This window comes from Lonchura striata, chromosome 1 (genome assembly GCF_046129695.1).
Source record: "Lonchura striata isolate bLonStr1 chromosome 1, bLonStr1.mat, whole genome shotgun sequence".
In the NCBI taxonomy this organism is placed as follows: Eukaryota; Metazoa; Chordata; class Aves; order Passeriformes; family Estrildidae; genus Lonchura; species Lonchura striata.
Window position 1 is genome coordinate 92,934,362 of NC_134603.1, and position 24,865 is coordinate 92,959,226.

General features: G+C 39.5%; 1 protein-coding gene across 1 annotated transcript; it reads left to right on the forward strand.

Moving 5' to 3' along the window:
* The first annotated feature begins 270 nt into the window (after positions 1-270).
* On the forward strand, positions 271-24,837 carry TXNDC5 (thioredoxin domain containing 5). Its single transcript, XM_021534561.2, has 10 exons — positions 271-485; positions 4,982-5,131; positions 7,891-7,996; positions 9,265-9,361; positions 11,600-11,715; positions 13,870-13,956; positions 16,700-16,840; positions 19,590-19,678; positions 22,446-22,575; positions 23,162-24,837. The coding sequence occupies exons 1-10, from the start codon at positions 271-273 to the stop codon at positions 23,282-23,284; spliced, it is 1,254 nt and encodes a 417-aa protein (XP_021390236.1). The 3' UTR covers positions 23,285-24,837.
* Positions 24,838-24,865: the final 28 nt, after the last annotated feature.

Sequence of the window (24,865 nt, forward strand, 5' to 3'; positions counted from 1 at the left end):
TTTAAAAATTAGCATGTTTGTGCATTAAAAATATAAAATCTGCAATTATTTTAAACTTTAATATGGCTGTATAAAGCAATTTAATTACTACAGAGCATTGAAAAACCAGGCGTCGCGTGCCATACAAACACAGAGCGGTGTATTTGCGGACGGGAGGGTCCGGCTGTGCGTGCGAGGGCGGGCGGGAGGCGGGCGGGGGCGGGGGCCGCGGGCGGGGCGGAGGCGGCGGCGGCCGCCCGGGGCTGTGCGCGCTGTGTCTCCGGCGCTGCCATGGCTCCGCTCCGCTCCGGCCCGGCGTGGTGGCGCCTGCTGTCCCTGGCCGCGCTCGGCCCCGTGCTGTGCGGCCGCCCGGCGCGGGCCGAGCCGGAGCCGGGGCCGGGCGCGGCGGCGGCGGAGGACCCGCACGGGCGGCACCTCTACAGCGCGGAGATGCTGCGGCACGGCGCCGCCGCCGCCCCGCACTTCGTCATGTTCTTCGCCCCGTGGTGGGTACCCGAGCGCGGCGCGGCCCGGCCCGGCTCCGCCCGCCTCTGCCCCGTTGACGTGGCGGCGGGAGGCGCGGGCCGGGCCGGGCCGGCGGGAGGCCAAGGGCCGCGCTGCCCCGAGCCCGCGGCGGGGCCGGCGGGGGGACCGGCGGGATGGGCAGCCCCGGGGCCGGGAAGGGCCGGGGGAGCGGGACCCCCGCGTGTGCCCGGCCCGGGCCTGGCCGGCCGTCACCGCGCCACGGGCTCAGCTACTTGGAACCTCTGAGATCATCAGGTCCGACCCATCGGCGCCCGAAGCCGCCCCCGGCCGGGGCTGCGCGGGAGTCGCTCCGGCGTGCCTCGGAGACACCGAGAGCTGGTGCCGCCTGGCCGCCGGCACTTACTTGTCCTGTGCCCAAGCTCGCAGATGCTCTCATTGCGGAATCTACGTTCTCTTTGCATACGCGAAATTGAAGGGTAAATTTGCTGTGTTAAACCACCGTGTTGTGTCCCCGAGGCCACAGGCATCCGTAGGGGAGCTGGAGAGTTAATTATGTTTGCAAGAGGCCCGCTGGGCTTTAGTCCTGCACTGGTACTTTGGGCACGAGAGTCGTTGAGATGAACGAGGGAATGGGTCTTTACTGGATATTCCTAGTCAAGAGCAGCAGTACTTCCCATCTCTGGGTCTTTCTCATGGTTGTTCATATTCTCTTTACCTTTTCCCCTACCCTTTTTTATCTTCCTGATATCCACTAGATGTTATTGGGAGTTCTGTTGTTAGGGTTCTTAGTTTTCTTTTTTACTTTTTTTTTCCTCCCAAAATTTCTTTAATCTACATAAAATAAAGTTAAGGGAACAATGTGCAAAAGTTATGTTTTGATCCAAAGTTATCCATTGCTACGTGGTGCCATTTAGGCGTCTGAGAGTCTTTGAAATCCATAGCAGGAAAGCATTTCCTTTGAAAACTTTTTTTTGTTATTAACATTGACTTATTTATGCCATGTGAAAATGTTAAGTAAAAGCTTGAAAGAGCAGATGCCTTTGTTCTCTGAAGATCACAAAAATGGAGGACGCCTGACTTGCTGGTGAAGGACTTCTGCCTGAGAGTGTAGTAAGGCCTAAGAAATGCCCGTGCAGAGCAGGAGTGCTTCTGTTCTCTTCTGTACTCAGGTGATAATATCTGTGTCTGTCCACACTTTGACTGACTCTTTCGCAGGCATCCCTAAAACCAGGTGAGCTTTCTTCTGTCGCAAGACGCTGTATGAGACCCTCTGCCAGAAGGGCAGTTGCAGAATCCAGTATATGCTGCACATCCTCAGAACAGATCAAAGGGAGCGCTGGCCTTGCAGGGTTGGATCACACTGTGCCCTTGGGAGGGCTGAGGATCACTGCCCAGCTTAAGTGTGAGGGAATTGTGTTGTTTACCAGATTTGTTTCAGCTTCTCTGGGTGTTCTCTTCATCCTTAGAAAATCCTCCAGATCTCTGGTTCTTGGCTTCAGGGTCCTTGGTCTGGATATCTGGCTCCTGACATGCAGCAATAGGGCCAGGTTTCAGGTCCAAGGGAAGAGCAGAACAAAGGGAACGTCCAAGTACTTGAGAGAGGTGCTTATTCACACCAGGAGTTTAATTGTCAGTGGGATCAGGGTGGGCAGCCTGACAGTCCTGGAGTCTGTGTTAGAGCCTCTTACCCTGTTCTGAGGTGATGTGCTAATCTAATGCTTCCCACAGGCTGTTGTCTGTAGTTCCAAGGCAAACAGCCCAACGTTCAGCTCGGATTTTCTTTCAGATTTATGTGGGTGCTGCTAATCTTGCATCATCAATGCTACCAGTAAAAGCTGGGTTAGGGCCAGCACCGCCCTTCTCTTCCAGATTCTTGAAACAAATGTTGCTGAGGACCTCACTCAGAAACAGTGGTAGTAGGCGTGAGGTCCTACATTTGTTTCAAAGATGGCAGGATACTCCAAGAAGAGAGCATTCCAAGTCACTTGCCATCAGATGTCATAAGGTTTGTGTTCAGAAGGCTGTCCCACTTGGTAGCTACACCTGGGGACAGAACAGGTTACTCTCTTGGTGGTGCAAGGTATTCTTAAGTTGTCTGCCATGCCATTTTCATTTCTACAGAGTGAGGTTCCCCTGGTTCCTTAGCAGGAAGGAATCTCAACTAAGTAGTTTCACTTGTTATTTTGACTCTTACAGGGCTTTTCGACATATGTTCTTACTTGGTAAACCTGCCAAGTCCACTGAGCTGCAGCAGAATTGATCACCAGAGTTCGTTGTTGTTGAATCCAACTCTGTTGGCCGGATTTTACTTCAGTTGAATTCTTCTGTGCAGAGCAAGACTGGCCCTGGGCTGCTTATACCATTTCTATGTATATAAAACTGGATAAGGATTTGAGCTGTACCTTGCTGAGGAGCTGCCCTTGCTGGCTGCAGAGCTCAAGCTCTACTAGTGGCCCCCAGAAACGTCTGTGTTGGTCTCTTTTGGATCTTTATTTGTGCTTGTCAGTGGAGGCTGAGGATGCGTACAACTTTCTAGCCCATGTAGGGATTAAAAGAGCAGAACTCATCATTGACACCTAGGTCTCCACTGTCCACAGTTGCTCCTCCAGGCCCACTAATGTGTTGTAGGGTGGCACTGTGTAGGTGCATGGGGTTGAGGGAAGCATGTGATATTGCATGGTCCTGCTCTTTCATTTTGCCCTCCTTGGTTTTATATATATTTCCTTGGAAACTTCAGAAAAAGTGTTTTCAGGACTGTCATGTTTTTCCTTCTATATAATGCTGTTTTGTTTTTTTTTCAAACTGAGAATGACTAACTAGTTGATTACTGTTTCAGATAGGAATATTTTTCCTGCTTTAGTCTCAGTTTTAGCTTCCATAATCCAAAGAAGGAAGGAAAGGGGTGTATATAGCAGAGATTACAGTGTTAGGTAGGGACAAGGCAGCTCTGTTGTGCTTAAAAAACAGGAGGTTAATTAATTGGGATTCCCTTACCTAGTTTTCCATGCTCTGTTCTCTAACACCAGCCAGTATTCGTTTGGTGTTTTGAATCACTGCATCTGCTAGGGGAAAGGGTCAGGGTATCCAAAATCCTCCTCTTAATTCAAGCACTGTGAAGGAGTTGACTATGGAAGTTCAATATTTAGGGAATATTTGATTTTAATAATAACATATTGTATCCCTTCACCAGGACAATTCAGAACAAGATCACATAAGAGATTGTATTCAGCCACATCATGGGATCATGTGTGACTCACTGTACCTGACTGTTACAGGACCTTTTTAAAATCAGAAAAAAAAATTATCTTAAAGTAAATCTCAGGGGTTTGTTTTGTTTGTTTGGTTGGTTGTTTTTTTTTTTTTTCTCTTAATGATCTCAGGATAGAAAGGTATGAATCTGTTCAACTTTTCTACAAGTGTACTCAAAATCATTTGTATGAGTGAAACTATTTTTAAGTCCAAGCAAAGTTCTCCAAAGTCCTAATGGTGATTTGTAACTTACAAAGTAGATGTTGTAGCAATTTACATATTACAACATGTAAATTGTTGTATTTACATGTTGTAAATGTGAAGCAATAACTGCTTTCATACTGTCAGTCTGAGAATGTTTTCTGTTACTCCAACTTTGCATTTCTTAGATGTCTTGGAGGATTGGCATTAAAGAGAAATGAAAATACATTCCTTAAAACTTTCCGTCATACTTTGAAGAATAGCGTATTGCTATAATGATTTGAAAGACTAGGAAGACAGTGAGAAGAATAATAACTTTTTTTTTTTTTTTTTTTTTTTTTTTTTTTTTTTTTTTTTTTACTTCTGGGGAGGTGCTGTTGTGGGAACTATATGAGGCCAGTTTTCTGTGTGTATGCAAATATAAAGAGTTGATGGCATCCTGCTGGGGCAGAGCATAGGATGGGAAGATTTTCACAGAATATTCTGAGTTGGAAGTGACCCACAAAGGTCATCAGACTTCTGGGAAACTATATCACAAAATTGGATGAGATGTTTCTTGACTTGTGTGTTACAATTCCTTTGAAACATAGAAGTGCAAGTGGCATTACAAAGAGGCTAGAAACTATTATCTTCTTACCTACTTGCTAAAAAAAGAGAAATTTTGAAATAATAGAATGTGAAGAAAGCTAGGCAACCTTGCAGGATTTTTCTAGAAAGCTGAAAGACTGACAGTGCTTTGATTAATAGCCTTACAAAATTTGGGGTTAGTCTGGGGGATATTCATAGGATTTGTTCTGTAAAAGGAGAGTAGCAAGAGGTTCTCAAATCTTGATGATTTTTACACGAGATGTGTTTGCAGCATGCTACAGTTCTTAATAGCATTTGCTGTTGCTTAGTGTAACAGTGCTTGGGTATGGAAGATTTCTGATGTAACTGATTTTACTTTAGATTTTAAAATTTGTTTAAATATATCAAAATTACCGTTCTGCATATGACTTTTCCATGGGTTCATTCCCCTCTAAGTGGGAACAGCTATTAAACAGTATCTTGTTTCTTTCTGTCACAGGTGTGGACATTGTCAGCGCCTCCAGCCAACTTGGAATGATTTGGGAGATAAATACAACAACATGGAAAACCCACAGGTCTATGTTGTTAAAGTGGATTGCACTGTAGATGTTCCACTGTGCTCTGAATTTGGCGTGCGAGGATACCCTACGTAAGTATAGAAAGAAGTCTGCTCCTATTTTTCTTTTTTAGTTTTCCATTATCCTCTGCCAATTTCTTGAAGCTAACTTCTAAGCTATATTTTTACTGAGTTTCTTTGTAGCCCTTTGGACCTGCTATATTACTTTAAAGCCTTTTTGCAATGTTGCCAAGTATCATGTGATACTTAGTACTCTTTGGCTTTTTTTTTTTTTTTTTTTTTTTTCTTTCAAGAAGCTGTTTTATGTCTTGGAAGGTGGCTGTGTTTAACTGAAGTCCAGAATTTTCCCATTCTTTTGTGTGGGAGTATCTCTTTCTGAACCAACAGTACATTGTGCAGCTGTGATATGCATGACAGAGCTGGTTTCTACTAACAGTACTTTTAAAATTAACTTGCCACAAGTTTGTCAGTACACTGCATTCCTTCATAATTGCCTTATAGGTGGTCTCTTAGATTTTTAGTGAACTTAGCAATAAATGAATAGTATCACTTAGCATAGCAGAGGTGATATTGTGTGGCTTTTTTTCTAGCTAAATTTGCTTATATTGGTCTGGTATTTTAAGGCTGCTAATGTTTATGCTGTTATCAGGGATAACAGTATCTCTTACTACCTCAGCTTTGGTAGGCAGAACATGGTCTAGAGTATCAGTGAGAGGTAAAGCCTTTGGGTTAGATGTGTGTTCCCTTTTAAACTGACAAAAAAGGGGCAAAAGGATTTCTTTTTCACTCGTGTCTTCTTTAAAGCTTCTTGCAAATATGGATGGGAGCCTTTCAACTGCTTTATTAATTACTCATTTTAGTGGGGATAAGTGGAGATTGTACAGATGATTGTCTATAAACCCTTCCACAGCCTGTATTTTTCAGTTTCCTTCCCTTTGCTTGCTTTGTCTGGTGTTTTTGCCAACCCCAGCAACAGCCTGAACTTTTCATTTGCTCCTGGCTGCACCCACTTGGACACAGATGTGTGTGACTGAGTAGAATTTGAGAGTTATAAATAGCATAGTCCTTGTTGAGATAGAAATTGTCCTTAAGGGCACTGTGTGTCTTGCTTCCACTACAAATACCAAGAAAGAATGAATATTACAGCTCTGAAGCTTTTGAATATTCAAGACTGAATATTACAGCTTTCATATCTCCAGAAGTGAGCATTGGTTGTTGCCTATTTGCATAGATTATATTATGGCGCTGTTCCTCTTAAAATAGAGTGGCAGAGATTTTTGAATAGGAAAAAATCAGTGGATGTGAAATCAATTGCTGGAGGGTTTTTCCCCCTCCCTCCTCTTTAAGGTCATTGAATGTATAGGAATAGTTAGTGCTTACTTTTGTCTATTTGAAAAGTTAAAAATAATAAGGCATTTATCTAATAGGTATAGAAATATAGCAATGAAGGGGAATTCATGGTATCAGATTTCTTCCTATTTAGTCAGGTTTGAATGAGCTTGCTTCTAAAAACCTCCAGCAAGGGAAATTTCTCAGCTTCCTTAGGCAGAGGTATTGTTGCAAGTCCAGGTTATGCTGATCCCTACACTGCTTTTCCAAACACCTGTCAAAGGAAAGGCTGCATCCTCTTTTCATCCCCTCAGAAAAAAAATGGCTGAGCAGGTCCCTGCACTTCCTATCACAGTTGTCTCATGATTATTTGCTCCTGCAAAATAAATACTCTCTCAACTGAACTACAGAAAACTTAACCTTGTTTGCAGAAAATAAAGGTGCAGCTAGCTTCTTTTAAGATGTTACCCGAATTTGTTCTGTTACTTTTCAAAAGTATTGCCAGGAGGTGTGTTTTAGATGCTCTTCTTTTTCATTTGTTTTTCTTCCTTATTATTCTGATTTTCTGTCATTAAAAGGAACATTCCAGAGTACCTTGAACAGAAAAAACAGTGGGAGCTCCTATCGCTTTTGAATGTGTTTGCATTATGTGGTTTTTCAGCACTTTCATATGTTCATTTCTTCCAGCTGTGGAAGAAGAAGAGAGAGAAAAACATTTCAAGAAACTAAAGAGGCAGTACGAAATGACAGCTTGGCAAGGGGAACTGAGGGTTAGGTGATAGTAGTAATTGAAGCTCTGATTTTCTTTAAAAAATGAGACTAGGTCTAGACTAGAATAAGACTAGAATTCAGTATCACACCTTTATTAAATATACTTCCAATTTTAACTTAAAATTTAGTAGTAGAAGCTTTATGTAGTTTTGATGGCGATTATTGAATGTTACAATCATGAAGTGTGGATGCCTACAAGCAGTCACTTATCTTCTTGACCTATTGACTTGTCTCTGTGTTTTTAATCAGTTTAATAGCACATGACAAGCCCTACACTGCAGCAGCTGTCAGGGGACAAGAGGTGAAAAAAAATTCCTGGAAAAATAAGCACTAGATATTTTACCTTTGGTGATGGAGAGAGGTGAACAAAACAAAATCAATGCTCTTTGACAAACTGAAATAGGATTAATGGAACTGAATGCTGCTATTTGTAAATTCCTCTTTCTTATTGATCAAAGTAGTATTGCACTATGCTGATTTTTAACTTGGTATGTCTTATTTTCTCTTTTAAAAATCTCCTTAAAGCTTACCAGGGAAAGAAAGAGGATCCTAAGTCCTAGCCATGACACTTTAATCTGAAAGGGGTGCCTGATGCTGATTTTTATAGTCAAGAGATCTGTTACTGCAGCCTGAGATGCATTGCCATTGATTAGCAAAGCACATTATCTTTCCGGGAATGTTTCCTGTGTGAAAATTTTTGCCTCACTTTTCTCTATATTTTGACCCTTTAGGCTAAAGTTGCTTAAACCAGGACAAGAACCTCTGAAGTACCAAGGCCCTAGGGATTTCCAGGCACTGGAAAACTGGATGTTGGAGAAACTAAATGAGGAACCATCTGTAAGTCTAAAGGACATAATCTTTTCTGCAGGCTTACTTATCTATCATTTATTTAAGTTAGGTTTCAATTTCCAGGAGGAAATCTGCTCCTGAGAATAAAAGTCAGGTTGCAGTATCAATCTGAAATGGGTTACATATAAGTCAGAGCAGTAATTAAAACTGTCATCCTGCGACCTGCTCTCTGTTTCCTGCTTTTAAAATTGCAGTACATAATGCACTTTTAATGCTTATACTTTTGACATTTTATGTTACAGTTCTTTCTGTCAATTCATTTGACATCTGTAGGTCATAATGTTTCTAGAGTAAGAAAAGCAATTTAGCTCTAATACATTATAAATTGCATTTGTGTTGGGCTTAATTACCTCTTAGAACATGGATGCCATCTTTGGCTGATTTACTTTCTGATAATATTGTGGCCTAAAGAAAAGGTTTTAAATGATCAGTTAAGTAAGATAAGCTAATACCATCACTAGGAGAATCCTTAAGTTTAGGGGTATCATTCACATATGGGAGCCAAGCCTCACCTAAAATTAATTTTTTTATTGCTATTTCTAATCAAGAGAAACTTTAGTGATTACTAAACCACAGTTAGAATGTGATTTCATTTAAACTAAAATGGTATTTTTAATAGTTGAACAGTAAATGCTAAATTATTTTAAGAAATACACTTTGGGGCTCCTAAAAAATCTTTTCAGCTCTAGGGTTAGGGTCTAGAAAGTATTCACTTGTTTTTGCTCGTGAGTTTCTTGCAAGTAATATATATTAAGTGTTTGCTCTATTTCCGTTGTTGTGGTCTTCACGGAACCATTAGGTAGACAGCGTTCCTTCTGGCACTAGGGGAGCAGAAAATAGCTTTTGCACTATTTTTAAATAGCTCAGAGATCACTGAAATGGGTGTGATGGCAGTTGTGGCTGATGTGTGATGCTCTGGAGGCACTGGTATATAATTTAAGTGTGCTAATATATGGTGATGCAATGAATGCTACAGCAATTACTGTGTCCTGTGACTGTACTAGAGCACAGTGAAAGAATGGTATTCCACAGATTCTAGTAACTCTCTTTTGTGTGGCAGTCCTTTTCATCTTTTGCATTCATGTAGTTTTTTTTTTGAAAACATTAGGTACCCAAATCAAGCTAAATAAGGACATTGCTTTAGGAATATAAAATTTCAGAGTCTATGGCACTATCACAGAATGGTGTGATACAAGGAAAAAATGTTGTGTATTTGCTGTAGAAGAGAAATAAAAGTTAATTTTTCTCATTAATAGGACCCTGAATCTGATGTGGAACCACCAAAAGCCCCTGAACCTAAGCAGGGAATGTATGAACTCTCAGCAGACAATTTCAAGATGCACGTAGCAGAAGGTAACCTTTTTTCTGAACAAGACAAACTTGGTTACAGAGACATTAGTAATGGGAAGTTTGCACCAGAAATGTTAGTTTTCAGAGTACCTCCTTCTCATTTTATTTTACAATAATACGTAGTGAAAGGGGATGAAATGGAAACTATGTAAAAATGCCGGTTAAATTACATATTGCAGACTATGGGAAAGTTGAAGTACAGCACTCAGAAGGCAGTAAAATTATGGCTCCTAACTCCAGGGCAGAAGCTCGTGGAGCCTGCTCAGCTAAACGGTCTCTTCCTGAGTTCCTTGCTCAGTCACAGCCTTGCCACTCTGTGTTTTTGCAAGTCCCATTTCCTCCTTCCCTAGGTGCTGGCTTGTTCTTCCTCCCAGACTGTTATTCTGGATAATCCACCCGCTTCCTCCTTCCAGCCCCCATCCCACTCCAGTCTGGCCTTTTATTTGATATTGTTTAGCTTCCTTCCTCCAGAATTTAATGTGGGCAAAACACTTTGTCTGTCAGGCTATTTTAAAAAATATTTTGTCTGGAAGCTTTAAAATTAATGCCAGGAGGGATACCTAATATGGGAAATTTCACCACTCACATGATGCTTTTTTAGACAACGAGCAAAATCTTAGAATACAAACTTTGGGCTGGCATGACAATAGAGAATCCTACTTTCTCCATCTGCTATCTGAAAAAGAAAGGCTGGATAAAATTAAATGTTTGCCCATTTGAAATCACTAGGGAGGTTGAACTAGAACTTCTTAAAGTAACCATTAGCTGATTAGAAATATTTTCATGTGTAAAAAAGCATTTTGTGCAGCTAACTTAAAATTTCCCAGCATGTCTGGCGTAATGTGGAATTCAGTCAAAATTCTCAATTAATTTTCCTCTAAGCCATCAGCAATATGCTAAGCATTTGTCAACTTAACTACCTACTCAGACGGTAAAGTTCAGTGCATTGTAAATGCTTTAGTATTTTTATTATATATCCATTGGCCTTCATAGAAGAGACATTCTCATAGTCATATGTGATGGTTAAACAGGTTTACAGTCATCTATAAATCTGTTGTCCTCTCCTGATTTCAGTTATGAAAGTTCAGTGCTTTAAGTTAATGTGAGCCTCAGCAGTTACACCAGCAAAGTTGACTTCTGTTCTTAAATAGCTTCCTTTTATCTTTTGCTGCTCTGGGACAAAAATAAATTATATTGTTTTCTATTGAGGAGAGTATGTCAGAGTAAATGGTAAAGAATAGCTGATTTTGACTAGTATTCTTATTAATTTATGGGAAATTTAATTTTGCAGTTTACTTGACCAATGTCAATTAATCTGAAAATCTTCCATGTGCAGACCAGTTAAGTCTGGTCTTTCCTCTGACTTTCCTTTGTGGACAAGCCTTCAAACTAGAAATTAATTGAATACCAGCCCCAAAGCAGTTTTCAAAGGATTATGAATAATTCTTCTAAAAAGAGCTGTCCTCCAGTTGCTGGTGTTTCCTGCAAATTGATTTTTTTCCCTTATTTTAATTAAGTTCATTTTTATTTCATTTAACAGAGCCTTGCCTTGATGTTTTGCAAAAATGTGCAGCAATTTGAATTAATTAATCTTAATTGAAAGAAATTGCATATTCTGGTAGTCTGCAATCAATAATATATACTTTTAAACTAAACCTTAGTAGGAGATAGCACAGGGACTCTCCCCTGCATAAAATGCCATGAACATCTATTAAAGGCAGATATTTGTGAGTAGTTGACATGAAAATTCAAAGATCAGGGCAGAACAAGAAGAACGGAAAACTGAACAACATTTTTCAGTTTATACATGGACTAAAGATTTCTTAGGAAACACCATTGCATGAAGCTGAAGTTTAATACTTCAGTTTTTGCTGTTATCAACATATATTCCTTGGTAGTTTTTTCTACTCAGTAGCAGGGCAACTGATTGACATGGAAGAATTAAACACTAAGGTAAATGGTTAGGTTAAAAGTATCAGTTTTAATAGCTCACTTGTTGGCTTGAGACTGTGAAGCTGTTTGAATTTTCAGGAAACTTGGCAACACTCTGGGACTGCATACAGTATTGAAAACCTAATTGCTGAAGTATTTTGTCCTGGCCTTTGATTCACAGTGTTTCCTATCTTTAACTCAGGAAATACCATGATAAATTTGCAGACTGAGATTAGTACCTAGGCTTTAATTGCAGCCAAGTTAATTCCAAATTAGCTAATTTTTTTTTTCTTTTTTTTTACTTAAAAGGTAATCACTTCATCAAGTTCTTTGCCCCTTGGTGTGGTCACTGCAAGGCTTTGGCCCCAACCTGGGAACAGCTGGCTCAAGTCTTCGAGCATTCGGAAGCTGTCAAAATTGGTAAGGTAGGTAAAGCACTCTTCGTTTGAAAATATGGTTTCTGTCAACATACGTTTCAGCCAAGAATCATGCCTTTTATGCTGTGATTTGCAAATCACAATTGTTTTGTTTGTCACCTCTTAAATCCTTTTATAGTCATAGTTTGTATTTTTGTTTTGAGACGGTCATGGTTTTTCCTCACACATCCACAGTTAACAGGATCCCCCATTTTAAGCAAAGCCTTGTTGCAAAAAGAGCTGCCTCTCTGCATTTCAGAGAGCTGGGAATAAGTCTCATATTTCAGATGCAGGGAATAATATTTTGAGACTTGTTTTTTATTATTCATTTGCTTTGTCAGAACTTGATAGACTTCAGTATTTATTTTGAGTGGGAAAGTGACTTCTAATTTGTTCTTTGCAGCATTGGATTCCTTAACAAGCTTTAGCCCTGCTGGGTATTTATGATGAGCTATTTCTTTGTTGGTTTTGGTTTTTTCTCCTCTTTTTCCCCATAAAACTTTTAAAAGGTTTCTGGGGGTCTAACACCTTAAAAATTGATATCTTGTCCTGCTTTACTATTTCCCTTAGGGTTGATAACCAGGTTCTGTGGTGTATTTACCATGGGAGCTTGTTACTTGTACGTGGAGTGACTACTGTGCAGAGGTATGGAGGTGGTCTAGCAATTGCAGTTACTGGCTTTATTTGCTGACCCATACCTAAGTCCAGGTGGCTGATGATGGGAATCCCTCTGTTTCTGCCAACTGTGGGAATCAAACTGGGCTTAACTTCTATGTCCCTAAATTTTCACAGTAGTTCCACTGATCTGAAATACTGCCTGGCAGCAGTGTTGTCAGTCCTGCAGAGGGACTCTCCCTCTGCTGTCTCCCCTGCTTCTGCCCTCGCAGCACTTTCAGCTGCAGTAGGAGGGATGAGCTTGAGTTCTTTTTTTTCCTTAATGCTTTTGAAAATCTGTTAATTCAGGTATGCTGTACATGTACAGCACAGGCCAGCAGAGTTGAACTTTAGAGGAAACATATGTAGATATATATATAAGCACAGTTGAACTGCAGAGAAGACACAACAAATATATATATATATATATATATATATATATATATATATATATATATATATGTGTGTGTGTGTGTGTGTGTTCAGACCTGGTGGATATGAAGTTAGATGTCCAAAGCTTTTTCTCCTTTGAATCTTTCTGTACTTTTTGATACCCTTGTTTGCTGTATGATGAAGTCATTGCTTAAGTATCTTTATGAAGTTACTGTTCTCTGAGAGCAGTACCAGAGTTTTCTGAGTTACCCAGAGATAAATAAACAATAAATTCCCAAAGTTTCTGTTTTAATCAATTGTCTGTGGTGTTTGCAGTTCATATTACTGAGAGTTGCTATTTAGTATCTCCACTATGATGCCTAGACAACTTTATGTAACTGTATAGCTTGTGAAATATATCTTGAAGCATGTCTTGGCTAGGATTTTAAGTCTGTAAGTAAACAGGAAACACAACTGTTTCTAAGAAGGTTGAACCATGACCTTCATCTAATCTGGGGGAATAGTGTCTTAACACTGTTTAATCTTTAGAATTTATCTTCAGTGAAAAGCTCACAAACAAGTAACTTTACAGCCTGGTTTGTGACATATTAGAATTGAATGTTGTTAAGCACTTGGAGCTTCCCTTGGAACACAGTTCACTTGCTAGCTGTTGACATCCCTTCTGAAGTCTTTAAAGAGCAGTCTTTTAAAAAATGGATGAGCCAGTATGTCTTCACTTTAAAGCTCTCTCACATTAGTGTTTTGAGTCTTATTGTCCACGTACTGATTTTATTAGCTGAGAATACCAAGTACTTTTTAATTTAAATATTTAATTATGTCTTCATTGTTCTTTGTAATTGCTACTACTTCCTTCTAGCCATACCTCCCTCCCTGATCCCTCCTTCAAAAAAAAAAAAAAAAATCAAATACACACAGAGCCTCCCAATTATACAACTAAACCACTGTTTGGAAGGCAGACATAATCATTCTCAAGACAGTACTTGGTACTGAGTTTTGCCAAGCCTTGTATTGCTTGTTCCTATATTTTTCTGAGCTTTTAAACAAGGGAGGATGTGATGCTTGTTGTATGTTTATATTAGGCACTGAATAGTTTTGGGTTTTATTCCCAAAATGTAGGTCGACTGTACCCAGCATTATGAAGTCTGCTCTGAAACCCAAGTTCGTGGTTATCCCACACTCCTCTGGTTTAGGAATGGTGAAAAGGTAAGTCTGCAAGTTCAGCAAAAGATCACACCATTTTTCTCTGAATAGTATTTGGACTATGCTTACATTTTGGAAAAAAAAAATCTGCTTGTGAGAGAAAAGATGTTGGGTGTTCATTTGGGTGTTAGACGAGGTAGACTTTGTCCACAGATAAAAGTGAAAGGTTTTTCTTCTCTGTTTTGCAAACAACTGACATAATGTTCATAAATCTGTAAGCAGAATCTCCAGTTATGGTGTTGTATGAGAGAATTCAGGGTTTACTTTATCATAGTATCTTGCTTCATATGGGACACAAAAGTATAACTGAAATAGAAATCATAATAAAGTATGTAATTTTCACAATGTGTATCAGAAGGTTCTCACCTCTAAGTGGTGCCCATCTGCTGAGTGATGTCTAGAGATGCAAATTTTCTTATATAAACCCAAACATTTCACATGACACTTGCATTTCACATGCAAGTGAGAATCTCGTGGGCCCACTTGACATTTTTCCTTGCAGCAATTCAGAGAACTAAAATATTCTGAAATTACGGGGAGATAAAGTATTTATAAATACCACATACCTGAACAGCAGTAAATAAACATATTATAAATTGTAGTGTTATTTATGCTATATTTCATAATTTCAAGATTAGTTAAATATATTCAATGGATATTAAAAACAGGCCTGCAAGAGAGCCCAGGACTACACTTCTAGCTCTTACATGCTAAGTTATTGGCAACAAAGAAGAGGGGGTTTTCTCCCATTCATCTTGCATTCCTTTTTGAACATTTACAGTATCGGCAACCTTAAGTTTTGTTACTTGAAACAGTGTAATGGCCACTGCTTGTGGCAATTTTCTGGCACTCTGAAGGGAAACTGGCCATAAGTACACACCATAAGCACCCCTATAAGATCAGACACTAGGGAATGTAAATGAAGCAGCTCCTGCATTTTTGAATCCCAACCAGGTTCACAGAAGTGCGCAGCCTTGTGACTTCTCAAGGCACACACAACAGCAGCACAACTGGAAGCTGAGGGAGTGCTCAAATCAAGCATGGTGGCATGTCCAAGGCTAGAGGTTTTCAGTTAATTAAACATTAGTTTAAACATTGTAGTAATTGAAGCTGGAGTTCCTTGGAGTTGTGCAGTGAAAGAAAAAAACCCACGGCTGTTGTATTTGGTAAAGCTGAACTTCAGCCTTAAATCTGAACAATGTATTTCAGTTGACATCAAACTGTCTTTCCCTGCCGGCAGTGTGGCATTCCTTGGTGGAATACGGCCACCAAAATCACATGTTCCTTCATGGGCTGATACAACATATTTGAAAAAACACAGAACAACCTCAACAATTTTCCTATAATCTGGCCCAGAAATTCATGAAACTCGCTGGCAGCTATCTGGCAGTAAGGGGAAGGAGGACTGATTCAGTCATCCAGCCTTGTCTGTAATACCTTCATCCCCTTTGCCATAACTGAAGTCTGGCATCACACCACTGCTGTTGGTGAGATGCAGCAAATACCCTGTGAGGAACCCTGGCCCTGCCCTGCTGACATGGGTACAAGCAAACAGGTACCGGCTTCTTGCTCCTTAGGGATTGACACCCAGTGCCAGGAAAGGGGCAGTAGTTACAGGAAACATTATCTATTACAAAAGAAGGAAAATGTATAGGAAGAGTTCCAATGATAAAGGAAACTTGAAGAGATGTCTGTTCTTCCTTCTAATGTATGGAAGATTGTATGTTTCTTAAAGTGTCTTCCTTGTCTGCAAGAGGAAATACATCTTGCAGCTCACACCACATAGGGCCACATCTCAAGAATTCTATCCAAAGTGGATATGTAATGCCTCAAAGATATGATCTCTCTTCTGAACAGGAAAATTAATACAAATTTTCACAGACAGCCCTGAGGGCAATCATGCAAAGAAGGCCAACAGTGGGTTTGAGACTAAAAGCTGCTCACAAGTCCTCGGATTTCTTGTTCTGATAATCTCTTGATTGTCTTGTTCTCTGGATTTGGAAAGTACCTGAAATATGGGGCAGCATCCAAGGTAAACTGTGGCCTCTCAAAGATCTGGCTGGCTGACTGCTTTATATGCAGGTTAAAAAATAGGATTATACTTTTGGGAGAGTGGTGCCATTGGAAATGTCTGCACTGCACCAAGCTGCTGTTGTCTTTTGCTCCCAGGTAAACTTAGGTGCCCAGAGTGCAATGCCTTACTATTTGGATTTTTCAAGGAGTTATGGCAAGTCTGTAGGCCAGAGATTCCAGTCATTTGACTGTGTAGTCCAGAGACAGGCAAGTTAAGATTTTCAGCCCTGTCAAAGCACTGCGTAGAGCTCACAGGGTAGCAAAGACCACACCCAAACCACAGTAGGTATTTTATTGTTCCTTGTAGTAGAGCTAGATTAAAAAAAGAAAAAAACAAAACAAAAAAAAAACACAAACAAAAAAAAAAAAAAAAAAAACCACCAAAAAACTTTGAAAAAGCTGACTAGGGTGAGACCAGAAGGTCAATGGAAATGTTTCAAAAATTTGCTTCTATATTTCTAAAATACCTTTCATTTCCCTTTGGGTACTGAAGAATGTATGGCAAAAGCTGAAGACATGGAGTGAATGGAATGTCACAGAGAAGTTTAAGAACTAGATAATCATATTTATTATTTATCTGCTTACCCTTGGCAGTCTTATGTTTTGCTTGTAATTATTTATTTGCTATGTCAACTGCATATTGAAGGTTGAACAAACTATTTGCTAATTGTAGGGTGACCAGTACAAAGGGAAGAGGGATTTTGATTCTTTAAAAGAATATGTGGACTCCCAACTACAGAGCTCTGGGAAAGAGCCACCAGCAGATAAACCTGTTGAAACCCCACAGCCACCTGCAGAGCCCACTCATGTTGAGGTAAGTGCTCCTGCACTCTGCAGAAATGTAAGGTGTTCAGACTGTTTTAGCTGCCCGAGTCTTCCATGTGTTTCTCTCTCTCTGATAGCTTGACAATTTCTGGATGTAAACTGTACCAAATACTTCCCTGGTTATTTTTTTGAGTAATCAGTGGAATCAGATAATAAATCCTAGAAATACTTTTATTAACCTGATGAATTGGAGAAGGAAAAAAAAAATCTAATTCCTATTTTATGGTTGTAATATATTATTTAGATACAGGCATAAATGTGGTCTATTTGGCCCATGGAACTATGGACACCTGGGTCTGTATGACAGCATATTTCACCAGTATAGAGATGAACATTTCTTGCAAGATTATGACTTGAACCCTGGAGGATGGTGCACACTGCTAAGCCTCTAAAAAAAGCCAGGGCTCTATACTTAAAAATCTAATTGCAGAAACTATGAACAAAGATTATAAAGACCAGTACCAATACGGTAAGGTATTGTGCCCTGTGACAAGAAAACTCCTTGGGGTTTGGAGACTTACTTTTATCTAGGTTGTTTGAGCTACAGGCCTATGTTGTGAAGAAATTGACAGAAATAACCTTTGTAAAATTGTAATTCGTGTCATATAATTTTCTGTCTTTTCTAATCCCTTCAGGATTTCATCTGCCATTTCTCTTGGAGATGAATTAAAAATTGGTGAGGCTGAGAAATTTGGGATGGATTTCAAACATAATTTTTCATGAAACATGCAGAACATACTTTCTGCCTATAAAATAAGGAACAGGGATTTACACTCCTTTGTGATATAGACAATTAGGCAACAATATTATTAATATAAATACAGTTTCTATTGCAGCTTCTTACAGGAGAATATTACTCTTCCCAGCTGACTTCTCCAGCAGCATTATCCATCTTGCATAAAGTGGCTTACCAAACATTACAGACCACATAGATTTGCAATTTTCATACTCTTCAATTTTTATTTTCTTAATTGACCTCATATTTGGAAGATCCCAATGAGCTGGTGTTAGTACAATGCTGGAAGTAATTAGTTGTCTTTCTATTTTTATAGAAATAACACAAACCACATGTGACACAAATTCCCACTTCTGCCTTGCATTCACCAGCACACACAGAAGGAGAAAAGGATTGCTGGGGGATTTTTTTGCCAAATAATAGTAGACATAGTGTAGGACTCAACTTGTCATTCCAACTTTTATCTTCAGACCCCCTGACTCCTTGTTTTCATGAATTTTCAAACAAGGGGCTAGCCCCTGTAGCCAGCATACACTGATTGCGTTTGCCATCAGTTGACCAGAGGTGGCAAAAGCAATGAGTTCCCATTCCAGATTTGTGTCCCAGTGTTGAGCCTCTACTTGGATTCCCCCATGTCTTATATAGCCCAAGTATTTGCAAGGCCTTTTACAGAAGCTGTACTTTTACATTCATGAGACTTCTTTACTGCCAGACATGGCTAAAATAATTTAAAAAATTATCCTGGTAGAAGCAGTGACCAGCAGATGCTCAGATTATGTGATTGCATCAGATGTCTTTTTTTGAGACACAAAGCTAAAATTGAGATATCTGATATTAAATTTATTTTTGTGGTTATATAGTTCACATTGCTCTTCTGATAGTAATCTACAGATCTTTAAAATTTGTTTTACTGTGCAAATCATGGGGAATTTGTTATTAATCAGGTTTTCAAATTTTGTATCTTAGATTGTATATTATGTTTGGAACATCAGTTTTAGATATCCATTTAGGAAAATCAGAGTAGAAGCATAGTGCTTACATTTTGCTTCATTTAATAAGTTCTGATTATTTAATAATTAAAAAGTATAAAAGTATAATTTCTAAATAATTATTTAGAGGTAATAACACTTCAGCATAGTGAAATAATTCCATGAGCTAACAGTTACTTACAGAAATTTTTAAAGGTACTGGATAATTTGGATTTTCAAATTTATTTTTGGCTTCACAAAACTTACAGGGGTTAAATAGAATTGATAATACTGTCAGCTGTGATCTTATTTTTCTTTTCTTTCATTTGATTTTGAATAATATGGCCATGAGGTACATTTATTTGTTTTTAATCCCTCCCACCCTTAAAGGTCTCACACAAAAAATGAAATTGCAGTCTCATATGAGAGCTCCATGCTCTCATATGAGACTGCAAGCAATGTGCTTTCCTCCCATCAGTCCCTTGCTCCTGATATTATCAGGAATAGAAACATTTCCTGGCACCCATACAAGTGTGGTGTTGTGATATCTTCTTGACAGGCAAATCTATGTTTCTGGTAACAGTTTTTTCTGTGCATGCAATGCAGGGGAAGAAAGAACAGAGAGAACAGCTCTTGAGACATCACTTGTGTGCATTGAAGACCTCATTAAAATCTCAGATGGCCATTATCTGCTTGAAGCCAACTAAGGGCTGTTCCTTAAAACATAGTGTATTAAAATTAACGTGATTTTTTTACAGTTACTGAAAATCTGGCTATAGGCAAATCCTTTGAAAATAGGAAAGTTTTGTTTCTTCAGTCATGGATGAGATTCAGTGTAAAATGTGCATCTCTCTGGGGAAGGAAAGCAGCTGAGAAGTAAAAGGCAGGTCTGCTGGCTGCTACTCTTGTTTATATTACCAACAATATTATCTTTTCCAATTCCAGTTTCCCTTTTAGGAAGGTAAAAGCTCAGTAGGCTGATGTTGTATATACAAAAATTTTTGACATTTTTTTCTCTTTTTCTTTTTTTTCAGGGACAGGCTGCAGTGCTCTCTCTCTCTGAAAAAGACTTTGATGCAACCATTGCTAGGGGGATCACCTTTATTAAATTCTACGCTCCATGGTAAGAAGTTTGCAGCTGTTGCTGTTCAGGATTATTGCTGGACTAAGATGTGAGTGCAATAGTTGCTGTAGGTCTTTGAGCTGTTGTACTGTATTTGTTGTCTCAATCTAAACTGAGAATTAGCTGAAGAATCTGTGTGTTGGCAAGAGTCACAGCAAAATAAAAAAGCTCAGTCTTGTTTAGCTCCCTTGAGCTGCCTCTGTGGAAAGGCTGACAGAAAGCTTTACCGTGTCAGCCTCCAGGTACTTCTGGGGTAACAGGGAGAGTGAAGCTTTCTTGGCAGGTGCAGCATGTTCCTATCCCTGGGTTAGAGTAAGATGAGGGAAGCATATCACCATATCTCAGTGCTGAGAAAGGAGAGGATGCTTGTGTTAGGGTGCTCTCCAGCCTCGCTTTGAAGCCTCATTGGAGCACCTGAGTTTTGAAACAGACTGTTGAGCTACGGATAATTAACTGCCTGTTACTGCTCAATTAACTGTCAAAAAACTAATTTACACAAGTGAAAATTTTAAGATGTTCTTAAGATTGTATGTTCATGCAGTACATTCTTAGAGGGACCCAAGGTAGAAGTGCCCAGGGCAGATGGTGTAGGTGTAGATATCCAATGGAACGCATTGGAGGAGGAACTGAAAGTCATGTCTGGCATCTGCCATTTCTGCTATATCCAGCAGAGCCTGGGACCCCAGATGGGTTAAGACCCCTCTGTATTACAAACTTGTAGAAAAAGTATTTCCCCCTTTTTCTTACTATTCCTTTTCTGAGACAAAAAGAAAGTTTCACGCTTATCTCTCTGGTTTATAGAATTCATCTTGTGTCTCTACTGAATTTAATGAAACTTGTATGCCATCTTGCTCATCCATTGCAGGTCTTTTAGCCAACAGAAGGAAGCCTAGTGTAAGGGGAGAGATTAAAATTAAGCTGTATTTCACTGTGTGAAAGATAACACATCTCTGATTTAATCACTAGCATTCCATTAACACAGTGTATAAAATATAAGAACATCTTTTGGTTATGTTACAAAAGGCCCCATTACAAATCAACATAAGGAAATTCTACCCATATTTAGATGTGCTCAGACATCTCAAAATATTGCCCTTTAACTTCAACAGTAGGCATGAATGTGTTTCTTAGTGTAGGCAAGAATTACCTGGGAGCATTTCATTTCACTTAAGCTCAGTGTTGCAGGCTTTTCCAGTGTTATCACCTTTTGCTGCTTGAAAACCACTGTTATGCTCTCTTTCATCTGTAAGATCTGCTTTTGGATGTGAGCAAGTACCTGCCACCACTGGGTTAAGAAATGCCCTGCCCATAGCATGCACACCCCTCATCGTTTACTGCTCTTTCCTCACTGCCTTTATCCCCTCTGTACTCTGGGAGGGATTGAGATTGAGTCTGTGCCTGTGCTGCTTCTGCCCCACCTGCAGAACTGGCTGGGAAATTCAGTTCACACCTGTGCTCAAGAGCAGCTTCCTGTCTGATTTCTGAACCCAGATTGTTGGCATACCTACTAGTTCATTACCTGGAGCAACTTTTTCTCGGAGCATTTGAGATCAAGAAATTCTACCCTTTCTGTTATCTTTTATTAACAATACCATGTCCTCATCTCATGAGATTCTCATGGGATGCTGCTGGATCTCACAGATAGGATCAGTGTTGGATGACAGGCTGAGAAACAGCGGTTTCAGGATGCAGAGTCACCAGTGTGTGCTGCCTGGCTGCAATGCTCAGAAAGCCACCATTTAGGAAAATGCTTCCTATATTTATATAGCTCATATCCTAGTTTTGGCTCTGAAAGTCAGGCTTGTAGTGCTCTGCATATAAATGACCGTATTCTCTTCCAAGTGGATTAACCTATGTAGAGCTCAGCAAACACTATTATGTTGCTTTCTATTCTGCCCTTCAGTTGGTTTTGGATAAATATTAATGTTAAGTTGCATTGTAAGCACAAAATCATCCTGTTCTCGTAGTTTTTGTACATGGTCAGAAATGCTTTTATACTGTCACTGCGTATTAACAAGGTAGTTTAAATATACACTGGTTTGCATTAAGAAAACTTGTGCTAAGACATCTTTCATTATTTTTGTAAATGCCCTGATCCAGCCTCAAGGCAATTATGGGTCTGTTTTAATAACCCAATTAAAGTGCAGCTGGGTTAGAATAGTATGAGCAATGCAGATTTAAAGTCTAAAGTTCTTTGGGAATCCTTCTTAAAGGCAATAAGAAGTTCACAGTAAGCCAAGTTAAAAATATAAACGAAATGAATGTTAATGGTCAAGGAGGCTATTAGAAACTGGAAGAAATTTAATAGGGAAATTAAAATCTCATTTACCTAATTAAAACTCGGGCTATGTAGCTTTAGCATGACTGGCATGTGCTACCTGAAAAATTAATTTGTATTACAGACATTCTGTGTCTTCCTAAAAGCATTTTTGTTTCCAAGAGATCTTTTTTTTCCATTTAAATATTCGCTGTGCTTGTCTTTATTTGGCTTCATAGTCCTCTGTGGGGTAAAATGTTAATGTACTGAGATCTGGAATACCATTCTAGGCAAGACTAACAAAGGCCAGAAAGTACTTCAGTGTTTAACTTAAATAAAATCACTTGTTTTCTTAGCTCATTTACTGACATAATAGTGCAAGGGATTTGGAAGATCAAATCATTAGGGGATAAGAAAGGCTGCTAGTTAAACTTACAGCAATTGAAGCAAGACAGTAGAGATAAAGTGGAAAGTGTATCTGCTAAACAAATATCCCTCCTTTGCTTCTAGGTGTGGTCACTGTAAGAACTTGGCTCCAACCTGGGAGAACCTTGCCAAAGAGCAATTTCCAGGTTTGACTGATGTCAAAATAGCAGAAGTGGACTGCACTGTGGAACGTAATGTCTGCAACAGATTTTCTGTAAGTGTGAAAGATCTGAAGCAAAGGGGACAGTATTGTGTACCAGATGTTGAAAGGTCCAGTGTGCAGCCCAACTGGCTGCTGCACTCCAGGTGCCTGGTGACAGTACAGCTGTGATCTCTGTTAGCCAAAAAAAGACTAACAGAGATCACAAGAAGGATAGAATTTATTGATCTCAAAAAGAGGCAGCTGGTGACACCATTTTGTTCCTGAACTGTTTGTTTGGCCTTGGTCATTTTTATTATTGGACAAAGCTGAAGAAGTCCCTACTTTAGGAAATCTCTCTCTCTGAAAGCACTAAAGCTGCCTTGCGGTATCCAATGCCAAATTCTGTTCCTAGAAAAGAAATGTCTTTCAGAGCTGTTAGGCAAGCAATTGAAGACAGAGCTGAGGCTGTCATTCCAAGAGCCTAGAGGAGCATGTATTGGCATTGAAAGTTCTGCTGTGGATTTGTTTTTTTAAATTAAAATGGCTTACTGTTTTAGAGGGGATTGATGGCTTTTCAGAATCAGGTAAATATGAGTGATGGATCCAAGTTTGAACAATATTAATAGCATGTTTCTTTTTTTGTGTGTATCTTTTGAAGGTACGTGGTTATCCTACACTTCTGCTTTTCCGAGGTGGAAAGAAAGTCAGTGAACACAACGGAACAAGAGACCTTGAATCACTGCATAATTTTGTCTTGCGTCAGGCAAGGGATGAACTGTAATAAAAGTATGGATGCTCTGTCCCTGGCTGTCTCTGTACAGTAGATGAAGGATTTCTATCTTGGCTAATTTTCAAATAGTGTGTTTGGGGGGGTGGGGCTTTTTTGTTTCTTTGTTTCTAGGAAATTGAATGTACTAAACATTGGTATCTTCCCCTTGTGTGTGTGTTAGAGACATGTCTCTGTGTGTGTGAAAGAAAGCTAACAAGTAGTTAGTGTACAAATCAAGAGTATTTTCAGCATTGGTAGTTGCACTGCATTTCTGCATTCCTGCAATGAAGTGTAAATGGTTTCCTTTGAGACCAAAATACGTTAAGAAAACCAACTGAAGGGCAGCAGTAGAATATTTTTGTCTTCAGGTTAGATCTGGTTAAAAAGTAATCCTTACAAACTGCTCACCATTACTAGAAAGGCAAAAGCTACAGCTGTGTTGAGTCACTTTTGCCTCTAGAATTGTACTTAGTCCTTATTTGTCTGAAAAGGTTGAAAACACACACATGTTTGGAAGATACCAGGCCACCATGAGCTGGTTGTTTCCTGTTAATCCTCTCAGCATGGGAGGTCTAGCCATAATGGAAGTGATGGTACTGTAACATGTGCCTGAACGTTACTGATGCCATAGTGTACATGTGTCAGGTGCATTCCCATAGGCTGCTGCCATCCAGATCCAGAAGCACAACTATGCTCTACTTCTCTAGAGCCAGAGTGAAAAAATAGGTGCTGTTACAACTGCTCCATTAATGGTAAATGATCAGTCAGACCCCGGAGCTAATGACATGTTTCCTACCCCAGCCTGAATCCAGACATTGTGCTGACCTGCTCCTTAGCCAGAGTACCTAGAGAACAAGTAATACAATGTTTAGTATTTTTTTCCATTCAGCTCTTCTGCAGTAGTGTAAAATAGTTCTCCCTCTCTTCTTGAGCCTTAACGTTTTCTTCCAAGCTGTAAGCATTGATAAGTTTGAATTCTAGGACCACACATTTTGTGGTGTCTTGGATTATAATATGAATCTATTCTTTGGTGCATAAGGTGTTCCATGTTAGACTTAACTGAAAGCCAAAGAATTTAAATTGTCTGTCACGATACAAAGGCAACAGCAAACCAAGGACTGAATTCTGCTATCTCATGTGCAAAGAAACTCATGAGGAATGAGGATTGCTACAAGCTAATTTGACTAATTTGTCAAGATGCTGGGTTTTGTCCATCATATGGAGTAAGTTGGGTTGCTTTTCTTTTTTATTAAAAAAAAGGGCAAAACATCAATGTACTTTTAAACCAGTGAATTCCTCCTGGTTCTTCACTTCACTGTCTGTCCAGAACTTTGGATTCTGTTCAGTCTGAAAATGTGTGAAGGTGAAAAAGCCACAGTGAATGCTAAGTGTTGTACTGGCAGATGTATTGGATCAACGTGTGTACTTCTGCCTTTCAGGAAGCCTTTATTATGTTTTAACAACTTTCTAGTGAAGCACAATCTCATGAGTTTCTTGTATAAAATCAAAGTGGTACAATTGTTTACACTGAGATTTTTTCTAAATAAAAACTTTTTAAAAAAGCAGTCTTTCTATAAATGATACAGAACAATG

Bases quoted from the DNA above. Each gene is read 5' to 3' on its own strand.
- TXNDC5 (XM_021534561.2), top strand. From the start codon at position 271: ATGGCTCCGCTCCGCTCCGGCCCGGCGTGGTGGCGCCTGCTGTCCCTG. The intron at 5,132-7,890 runs GTAAGTATAGAA...TTGACCCTTTAG, and splicing joins GGCGTGCGAGGATACCCTAC to GCTAAAGTTGCTTAAACCAG. The intron at 7,997-9,264 runs GTAAGTCTAAAG...TCTCATTAATAG, and splicing joins AACTAAATGAGGAACCATCT to GACCCTGAATCTGATGTGGA.